Here is a 10,729-nt window from a genome sequence, read left to right as displayed (position 1 = left end):
TATTTGAAAACCAAGCTTCTAGTCCTCTAGCTTTAAATATTATGTCTTTTTGAGATTCTGCTAAAACCACACCCCACCTTTTTGCAAAAGGCCCAAGGTAAAAAACTTCACGCTCGCCTTGGAAAAGCGCCGGCTTTCAGCGTGAAAGCTGGGACTGTTCCTTTAAACACAACCCCAATATGTCTGGGTATTTCAGCACATATGGGCCACGATGCTTAAACCCTACCCAGCTGGTCCGGCCGTTCTGCCGCGCAGCTCCGTCTTTGTTCGTGGCTCAAAGGGAGGGTGGTGAGAGACGGAGCAAGCTGTGAGTGCTGCGGGTTGCCATCCTGCAAGGGCGGGCTGCGGCCGAGCGGGAGGAGCGGGGCATGTCCCGCCCGAGGGGACAGGGGCTTTGCGAGACATTCTCCGTGGGGGAGATGATGTCCTTGGAAGCAGGAACTCGAAGGAGCCTTTAAACCGCCCGCAGGCACTTTGTTCTCTATTTTCTGCCCTTCTCTCCCTTCCCCCTCCCGCCTTTTGTTGTTTCTCAGGCTGGCTCTAACACGAGTCCCCTCATCCCAACCATCCCCCATGGGGACAGCCCCTTTCAGAGGATGGCGTGGATTCCTGCAAACGCAGGGAAAGATGTGGAGTGGAAAGGCTCTGGTGCAGAATATTCCTTACCAGCGGAAGATGAGAGGTTTCCTTCCCTCTGGAGGCCCAGATCCACCCCGTGGTGGCAGTTTGGTGGGGAGATGGTGTCGGTGCTGTTGGTGACTGGGGCATCTCTGGATGAGCTCGGGTGGGTGGGTGATGCCCAGCCAGGGCAGGGGCTCACATCCTGCCTCTCCTGCCAGGCAGGGGGGTGCTGGTGGGATGCTCCTGATCTCTGGCCCCCAGGAAGCCCCTGCCACCCGTGCAGCACTGTGCAGGGCAGAGGGGCTTTGCTTCGCTTCCTTTTTTCTTCCTCATGTGCAGCCTAAATACCTTCTTAATTTCATCTCATTATTTCCTGCCTAAATAATTCTCGTTTCTCCTGGGGACCGTTTTTAAACCTTTGATCTTCTCTGAAGTCTCACAGTCCTGATCACATCCTTTCTGTTTAAATGAATCAAATGCCTTTTTGACTCATGATTTATAAATTTGCCCACAGAGGAACAGAGGCGCACCTTGAAATCACCCACCGTGCCTGTGGGTACCCTGGGCTGATCCAGAGCACCTTCCATCCTGACCGTGCCTGGCTCCTCTGCTTCCCTGCTGCATGCCACTCTCCCCCTGCCTCCCTCCACCCTCCCAGCCGACTCCTCAGCTGACAGCCGGGTTGCCTGGGCTCGGGCCCAGCCTGGAATGGCCATCCCCGGGTCAGGAGAGGGGTGAATGTGCCGGTGGTTGATGGATGCTGTCCCCTGGGAGCGGGGCACAGCTGCCGTGCTGCATGGCCAGCCCCCATCTCCCGGGGATTGCTGATGCAGAGCAGAGCTCAGGGCAGGGAGAGGAGCAGCTGTGCAGGGGTCCTGGGCACTGCTTCGGTGCTGAGGCTGTGGTGGAAAGGGTGGAAGACAGTGGGTGTTGGCCAGGATGGATGTGATGAGGATAAACATGTTGCTCCATAGTGCAGTGATGCAGAAGTCGGGGAGCACTTTGTTCCTGAGCCCAGGGGATGGTGGCTGGGAGGGCTGGGCATTCCTCCTGGATGAACCAGGGCTGTGGCAATGGAAAATAGCCAGGAGAGGCCCCTGTGCCATGGCCAGACCTCACCTGCATCTTTGCTGTGTGGGCCCACACTTGTTGACAAGGACAGATCTCCTCTCCAAGCCATTAGGGAAGCAGCTAATTAAGCTCTGCAATGTTCCTGGGAGGTCAGCAGGAGATGTGCCAGCACTGCAGCATCTCCCAGAGCCTGCACTGGGGCAGGATCTTCCCGTGGTGCCCAGGGACAGGGGGAGCTGCCCTTCTCCTCCTCATTCCATTGTGCTTAGTCCTGGTGCTGGTGGGGTGACACAGTGCTCGATGCCCAGGACAGAACCCAACATTCCCTAAGCTGGGCTCAGGATAGAGGGCTCCTGGCTGGGATGTCCCACAGCTCCCAGCAGCCCTCGGCATGGCTCCAGCAAGGCTGGGCAGAGGGGAGAGAGCCTGTACAAATATTATTGTTGTTGTTATTCCCCATAAATATATGCAGGCACTTAACGACCTTGGCATGGAGCATTTCCTGGGGATTCATGACCAGTGGGTGTTAATGGTCTTTAGCTGCACCTCAGGCCATCAGCTCCTCCCAGCCCATCATTAATCCACAGGAAATGTCTCGGGCATCGATCCTCATTGCTTAATTAATAAATGCAACTTGTCTCCTGCCTGAGATTTAGAGATACTCACTGCTTCTCTCCCTGCTGCTTTGAAGGTGACTTTTTCAGCACAGGTCCCTCACGCTGGGAGGCCCTCGTGGGATTTTGTTTCCTGGCATTCATGTGGGTGTGGGCTGTGGCAGCAGGAAAGTCTTTTCTCTCCTGGGCGGGAGGGAAGGAACTGAGCCTCTGTTGGGTTTGGGGTTTCTCCAGCTAACGTGGCACAGCACAAGGAGCACATCTTTCCCACCAAACCCAAAGGCTTGCTTACCTTCAGCTGAGTGCATCCAAGAGCCCGGGCGAGAAGTGAGCCAGCATGGAAGAACGTGGCAATTCTCCAAGGCCTTAGCAGGTTCTATAATAATCGATGTTTTTTGCCCATGAGTCACAATTCATCTCTAATCTTCCTCGGGGGAGGTGGGATTTGCTATCTTTAGTACTCACGACTGCTGCTTTCCCGGGCTGAGCATCCCGCTGAGCCTGGACTCCTGCTGCAGGGATGCTGACCTGGCAGCCAGCTGCCTTTCCATCCTGCTCCCTGTTTGTGTAGCCCTCAGCACCAGCTGGCTTTGTGCAGTGGGTGCCGCAGTATAAATCATGTTAATTCCTGAGATGCTTTTCCGCGGTAAGTCTGAAATTCCCATTTTGGTTCGCCGGCTTGCCTGGCGAACTAAATTATTTTCATAGCCCCTTAAGGGCATATTGTCAGCCCAGACTTATTGCCGTTATACACCATTTCTGAAACATTAATATCTCTTCTAAATATAGTGTATTGACAAGGTATCTGGTATAGTGTAAATCCTTGGGACATTTGATCCAGATCATTAAAACTGAGTGAAGGAAGGGAGGAATAGATCAAGTTACCTTGCTGCTCTTAATTCAAACAAGCGATGAATTATTCATTCCGCTATTAATTCTACGGTCCTCCTGCTTTTTATTTATTTCTCTCTTTATTTGTTTTTTTTTCCTCCCAGATAGACAGCTCCAAAAGGATGCTCGGGCACTGGTGAGGGGAGATTTGCCTGCTGGAGGATGGGGTGCACAGGGCTGGGCTGTCTGGCAGCGCTGGCCGTGCTCTGCAGGGCTCTCGGGGATGCTCCCAGCAGAGGTAAGAGCCTGGTTCCAGCTCCTGGTGGGCTGGATGGGCACCCATGGTTCCTGAGGAGGGGAGGGCCATTTGCAGTGCCACAGTGCCTCTGGGGTGTGAGTGGGATCCAGCTGTCCTGCAGGGAGAGGGGCTGGCTCAGGCCAGGGACAAGGAGCAGGGATCTGGAGTCACTGTTGTGGTGGCAGCAAGTGTGGGACATTGCTCCATGCTTGGGTTTCTGCTTCATGCTTACCTTATTGAGGACTGCAGGTAGGGGCTGTGCTGTTGTGGTGTACAGGTGCTTTGGTGAAGGGTCTGTTAGCTTCTGGAGCTGCACTTGCCTATATAAATCTATATACACACATACATTTATATGTGAATGTATGCGTGTATGTGTATGTGGCAAACATGCAATAAATCTCTCACCTTACCCAGATAAAAGGTCCCCCAGGATGCAGGGCAGGATTAGCAGATGACACAGTAATTCAGGGAATAGGGTGGCCCAAGCACTCCCCCATCCCAAAATGGCAGGGCCTTTCTCACAGAAGGGCTGAGCCAGAAATCAAAACCTTTCCCTGGCACTGGTACAGGTGCTCCTGAGGCCACACCACTGCCCTGTGGTGCCTGCTCATCCCCCACATACACCCACCTGGGCTTCCCAGAGCACCTCAAGGCTCCCAGCCCTTCATCCATCCATCCATCCATCCATCTTCACTGTGGCTACCCACATCTCCCACAGGCTCCCCCCTTGGGTATTTATTTCAACAATGTTATTCACAGTACCAGCCCCATATTACTTCACTGCCTATGCCCAGTAATTAGCAAAGTGATTTTAGATCTGGCCAGAAACATTCATGGTGCTGCATCCCACACATCCCAGGACCCCCTTGCTGGGAGGTCACTGTGCCAGTGAGCACGATGAAAAGCAATGTGCACAGGCTGACTATTGATTTGCAATATACTTGGCCCAGATTGATGGCAGTGAGCGCCCAGCCTTGTTTGGGAACCCACACGTGTCTCCTGGGGGCTGTGCAGGGTCTGCATCCCTCCCAGACATGATGTATGTTCCCCCTGTATCAGCCTCTTCACCCCAGCCCTAATCAGACCCAGGGGCAGGTGACAGCCGGCCCCTCTCAGCCTTATTTTATAATAACCATGTCTCAGTATAAAGATTTCATTAGGAAATCGATCCCTACATGCATAACTCATTGTTCAGCACATCGAGCCCTTCACCCCTGCTTCTCCCAGCTCGAATTCTCTGATACCACCCTTATATGGAGGGAGTGGGGTCAGTGGGAGGCACTAAGCTGCAGGGCTGGGCAGCTGGGGCACCAGCGAGCCTGGTACCACTGAGCCTTTAAAACTCACTCCCAACTTCCTTTTCCCCAGCCATAATCAGGTGGGGATGCTGTGCTGGCACTGGCAGGACAAGCTCAGGGGCACAGCTGAGCCCTGCTGCAGCCCCCACAGGGCAGCATGGGGAAAAGGGAGGAATGAGAGGTGGTGGGGGCACACATGTCCTCCAAGGAGAGTGGGTGGACAAGCCCAGTGGAGTTCTGCAGGATACTGGTGGTGGTGGGATGGAGCTGGTGTTGTGCATCCTGTCTCCATTCTTTTAGTCTTCCCCTGGAAAGGGGACATCACACTCCCTTCTGTGTCCCCCAGGCATCAAATGTGGGGGAGTACTTTCAGCACCCTCTGGCAATTTCTCCAGCCCCAACTTCCCGGGGCTGTACCCCTACGAGACAGAGTGCACGTGGCTCATTGTGGTGGCCGAGGGCTCCTCCGTCCTGCTCTCCTTCAGCCACTTCGAGCTGGAGTACCACGACACCTGCGCCTACGACTACCTCCAGGTCTACAACGGGGCTGCCCGGGACCGGGGCAACCTCCTGGGCACCTTCTGTGGCCACAGCCCTCCGCCACCCTTCTCCTCCGCCTGGCACGTCATGGCTGTGGTCTTCCGCTCCGACCGGCACGTGGCCAAGCACGGCTTCGCCGCCGCCTACAGGAAAGGTAGCAGGGAGGTGTGGTGGGCACTGAGCACCCATCCATCCATCCATCCATCCATCCATCCATCTCTGCTCTGCCACTGCCCTCATCACCCTTGCCTCCCTGCAGACGCCTGCGGTGGGCAGCTGACGGGGCTCTCTGGGGAGATCACCAGCCCGCGCTACCCCGAGAGTTACCCCAACGATGCCGAGTGCCGCTGGAGCATCGGGGGCGCCAGCGGGGGTGGCCCCCTCACCCTGGTGTTCGCTGACTTCCAGATGGAGGGGGGCCAAGGCTGTGGCTTTGACTACGTGGCCCTTTTTGATGGCCCCACGGTCACTGCCCCCAGCCTGGGGCGTTACTGCGGCAGCGCCCGCCCACCCCGCACCGTCTCCTCCACCCCACACCTCCTCATCATCTTCAAGTCGGACTTCAACATCGGTGGCAGGGGCTTCAAGGCCCATTTCTACTCAGGTTTGGGGGTCTCAGGGTGGTGGGGCAATGGGAAGGATGTGGGGACAGGCCCTGGGTTGGGGTGGTGATTCTCCCCCTCCCACAGCAGCAAGAAATGATCATGGGTGGGATCTCTTTGGGGAGAACCCATGAGGTGAGGGTATGAAGTGTAAACCACCACACAATGTAATGTGGCTATTCCAAGCCCTGGGTTGCCCTCTTGCGTAGGAGTCACCCTTGCTCATGCCATTCCCTGGGGATATGGGTTACTCCTGTAGGACTTTGACTGCCTTAGGATTTTCCGTCCCCCTGGAAATGGCTGTCCATTGGCCAAATACAGTGCTGGGAACAATGAGGTGAAGGGCAGAGCATCCCTTAGCAATAGAACAAGAAGGCTTCAGGTTTGCTTTTGATTTTTCCTTTCCCCTTTTTCCCTGAGCAGGTGAGTGCCAGGAGGTGTTCACCACCATCAAAGGGAATTTCTCCAGCCCTCAGTACCCCAACTTCTACCCCAACAATCTCAAGTGCCAGTGGATCATCCAGCTGCCCCCGGGCTACCGGGTCAAGGTCTTCTTCCAGGACATGGAGCTGGAGGGCCGGAGCAGCCTGACGGGGGGCTGTGACTATGATCACTTGTCTGCCTTTGATGGTGGCACCGAGAGTGGATCCCTGCTGGGCCGCTGGTGTGGGCGGGAGAGCCTGGCACCCGTCACCTCCCGCAGCAACCGGCTGCTCCTGCTCCTCCACACCGACCGCAACACGGCCAAGAGGGGCTTCTCCATCTCCTACGTGGGAGGTAAGGTCCCACTTGGGTGCTCTGGTTCCATTGGGACGTGCCTGACACCATGTAGTTTCCAGAAGGATCATCAGTGAAGGTTCCTGTCTGCAGGAGCAGAGCCCGTGGCTCCTTAGGGGTGGGGCAGAGGGAGACGTGGCAAGCGAGCTGCCACATCTTTTGTTTAGTATTCAGGAGATGCTTTCCAGCTTCAAATTCCTGTGTGTCTGCCACTGCTATGTTCCTGTTCCTCTCTCAGGGTGTGAGGAGAGATAACCTGGGGGTTTTTCATGGGCCAAAACCCCAGAGCAGGTGACAAGTTCAAGCTTCACTGCTTTGTTCCCCTCTCCCCTGGATGTTCCAGCCTTGCCAGCACATGGCTGAGCAGGCAGGCATGAACCATGTCTCCTCCTGCAGGGAAGGCAGGACTCCCAGGGCACAGCATTCCCAAATGCACCTGGCCAGCCCTGCCTGGCACACCCCTGCTGCTGGCCTGCAGTGTCCCAGCCATCGTGTCTGGCATGTCTGCAGCTGGTGGGAGGAGCAGTGGGTGACCTTCCTGCTCTGTTTGCCAGCCTTTGCACCTCAAACACCAGCAAATTTATGGTGTTTGTTGTATTTCAGTATAATTACATCCGAGCTGACCCGTGGGTCAGGCATGATTCAGCCAGGGGCAGCCTTTCCAGAGGCTGGAGCCAGAGCAGGGCTGCTGGACTGGCAGCACAGGCACTGGGGAGGCTGGCCTGGGTTTTGTTCCTCAGCTGCAAAATCGTTCTTCACTTCCAGCACAGCAGAAAGGATTTGGAGGTATGTGGCTCTTGGAGTTAGAGATGGGATAGAGTTTTGTCCCGAGTCTCTGGAGGGGGAGAGGTAGTACTGAACATTTAGTAGGGCTGTAGTGTGCACAGCAGGTCTGCTCCTGTTCTCGATGATTTTTCACTGTGCAGGGAGAAAATCCTGGTGTCACTGCTCCAGAGGGAGCAGCCCGCAGACAGATAGCTGGGGTGCTGCTGAGGAGTTGGGGATGTCCCATGACAAACAGAGGTGTGACATCTCACAAGTGCCCAAGGCTCCTGCATCCCCTGGTACACCCTGCCAGATGCGTGCTAGGGGAGGACAAAGGCTTGGATGTGAAACTGAGCCTCCCTCCACAGGGCTGAGCCTGCTGGCTGTGTTTGCCCAGTGATTCCAGCATCTGCTTGTGATTAATGTCCTGCATGTCACACCCAGCTGCCAGCACTGCCAGGAGAGCAGCTGCTCCCACTGGGCACACCAGCAGCTCCCTCAGGAGCCCACAGAGGCAAAGGGGCACCTCAGCCTCTGCATCCACACCCACAGCCCTTCAGCCATGCAGGTTTTTCCCTTTCAGGCCCACCAAAAGGCAAGGCTTGGGTGGGGCATGTGTGATTTATGGCCATTGAAATGAAAGCCTTCATGCCAGCAGAGAGGATCCACTTTCTCCTCCTCCTGATCTAATGCACTTTAGTTATTTGGTAAATCTTCTAATGGTTTTATAATGCACTAAGCGAAGCAAAGTGACACTATTTTTTTGTATTGATTTTATTGCATCTTCCCAGTTTCATAAGGCTGAGATTCAGAGGGAGCTGGAATAATTCAATAATTCATATTGCCCGAGTGGTTAGTTCATGCTGAGCAAGGATTCACTTTAAAGAGGGGGGTATTTTTCCTCCCTGCTTCTTTCCCTGTGTGGATGCTTTCCACATCCAGAGAGGCCAATTCCCCAGGAAGATGCCCCAGGGCCATGAACCCACCTCACCTTTTCAGGAGGGACATGTGGCAGCCATGGAGCTGCCTCACTCCAGGGCATGCATGGGATCCCTCCAAGATATGTCTCCTCTGTTTCATCAATGTAGTGTCTCTTGCAGGGGTGTTGTAGGATGCAGGGGAGTGCTGTGCCCATGGCAAGCCATCCACAAAGCTCTTGTGGTCTGGTCCTGGGCAGCAACTCAAATGTCCTGCTGGCTTTGCAGTGCTGGAGAGTGGCAGTGACAGCAGGATGGTGTTGCCTGTAATGGCACTTGTGTGTCACTTGGAGACCCTAGAAGGAGGATGGGGTTCAGGAGTGTTGATGGTGAGATCTCTGCCTTGGGAAAGCAGAGCAGCGCCTGGGAGCCATCCATGTCTGCCCTTGGCATGGGACAGGGCTAAAATACTGATATTGATTGCTTTCTGCATTCTGGAGGTGGCTTTTTTCCTGAAACCCCCTCTCCCCATGAGTCCTACACATGCACCCTGTTTTCTGTCCCAACAGTTGTGCCCATGAATGTCAGCTGCACCCGGACAGACTTCCACATCCAGATCCCTGTGCAGTCCCTGGCCCAGCTGGAGAGGAATAGGATTTATCTGGGGACCCCATCCTGTGCAGCCCAGGTGGTTGGCAGGAACTTTAAAATACACACCAGGTTTGACACCTGTGGCACTGAATCCCAGGTAAGTGATCAGCAAACCTTCCTTTACAGCAAGCTGTGTAAATGGTTAGCCCTGTGCTGGCTGCAGAGAGGTATTCCCAGTCCCTCTCACATTTTCCCTGCAGATACTGGCCTGATTCCTGGCCAGCCCCTCCAAACCCCTGTGAACAGGAGCTGCACCAAGCCCTGATTAGCCGTGTCCCTTGTCTTGCAGAGACGCAACAACACGTCTGTCATCATCAGCACCCTCTACATTGATTTTTCAGTGGGAGACCAGGAGGACATCCACCAGTACGAGGTGCAGTGTGAGCCAAAGAAGAAGGAAGCCTCAGTGACCCTTATTGCTGGCCCTGATCCATCCAGGCTCAGCCAGGCAGAAAACCTGGTGGATGCCCAGAAGTGGGAGGGGGAAGCGGTCGATGCCCGTGAGATCAAGAGCCAGGACACCAGCGACATCGTCTTCATCAGCATCTGCATCCTGGCTGGGCTCCTCATGGTCATCGCAGTGGTGGGGCTGGTGCTTCTCTAGGATGCTCTTTCCACACTCCAGGGATTGCAGTCCCACTCATGCCCAGGGCAGAAAGGCACCCCAAAATCCACCCTCACCCCAAGCTGAACCCTAACACAGCTCCCAGGCCCTGAAACTGAGCCTGAACCCAACCTCCACCTTCTCTTAGTGCCTGAAAAATCTGGGCAATAGGCAGCCGTTTCCCTTCCCAATTTGTTTTCCTCTGTTTCAATCTGTCCATTTGGCTCAGGAATGCAATTCTTGTGCTCCCTAACTCTTCCCACACCTGCTTCAATTTGTTTTCCCTGTAGTGCTGCTGCTTTCAGGAAAGAAACGTTGTTTGCCGATGGCTGCAAATCTTCCTGTCAATTATTTCTAGCTGAATTCTTGGAGGTACAAACCATCCCCAAATGCAGCTATATTCCCAACAAATGTTCTCCCTGCTCCCAGCCCGTGCTTGGGGGGACTGTGGAGCTGTGTTACAGGGATCTCCACCTGGCACACACAGATGTAGCTCATGCAGGTGCTCCCAGGTGATGTTTCTGGGTGTCTGTGGGTGATGTGATGAGATGAATTTGCTGTGCCCTGGAGCTCCTTGTTTGATCTTCTCATGTTGTCTCACCTTCTCGCAGGACTCACCTGAGTGCCTCAGCCACCAGCAGCTGGAGGGGAGGAGAACAATCCTCTTCTCCTCTGTGTTTTCCTCCTTTCCAGCAAATCCAGGTATCCACAGCTGTGAACTCTCTACCAGCATTACTGCTGAAGTGTGAAAATATGGGCAAATCCTGCTATGGCCTGGGGAGATGTTGGAGTGCAGAGGTTTTGGTAACCCTATAAAGACAACCTTGGCAGGAGGGGCTGGGACCTCAGTGACACCAGATCTCCACTCATGGTCCCTGCAGAAGGTGAGTTCAGCACCTGAGAACATGAAAAGAAGAGTCCTGTGAACATCTGCCCCTCCAGAAAACTGGAGATCCTCGCCAAGAGCCCTGATGGATGGCTGAGTGACCTCTGCCTGCCTCTTGTGCCACCCCAGCACAAAGCACATTGCCCTTCAGCATCAAAGAGGGGGTGGCTGTCACAGAGCAGCCTGTGTTCATCCCTGTGGCTCAGAGCCAGCGTGTGTCAAAGCCACGTAAAATCTTGCTATGGAAAGAGGCC

General features: G+C 54.7%; 1 protein-coding gene across 1 annotated transcript; it reads left to right on the top strand.

Annotated features, from left to right (window-relative positions):
- Positions 1-294: 294 nt before the first annotated feature.
- On the top strand, positions 295-10,241 carry CDCP2 (CUB domain containing protein 2). Its single transcript, XM_064719748.1, has 8 exons — positions 295-307; positions 2,541-2,679; positions 3,302-3,435; positions 5,080-5,427; positions 5,533-5,877; positions 6,299-6,652; positions 8,904-9,082; positions 9,275-10,241. The coding sequence occupies exons 3-8, from the start codon at positions 3,360-3,362 to the stop codon at positions 9,587-9,589; spliced, it is 1,617 nt and encodes a 538-aa protein (XP_064575818.1). The 5' UTR covers positions 295-307; positions 2,541-2,679; positions 3,302-3,359; the 3' UTR covers positions 9,590-10,241.
- Positions 10,242-10,729: the final 488 nt, after the last annotated feature.

This window comes from Zonotrichia leucophrys, chromosome 8, assembly GCF_028769735.1.
Source record: "Zonotrichia leucophrys gambelii isolate GWCS_2022_RI chromosome 8, RI_Zleu_2.0, whole genome shotgun sequence".
Classification (NCBI taxonomy): domain Eukaryota; kingdom Metazoa; phylum Chordata; class Aves; order Passeriformes; family Passerellidae; genus Zonotrichia; species Zonotrichia leucophrys.
The sequence above is the reverse complement of the archived record's forward strand: the minus strand, read 5'-3'. Positions and strand labels throughout refer to the sequence as shown.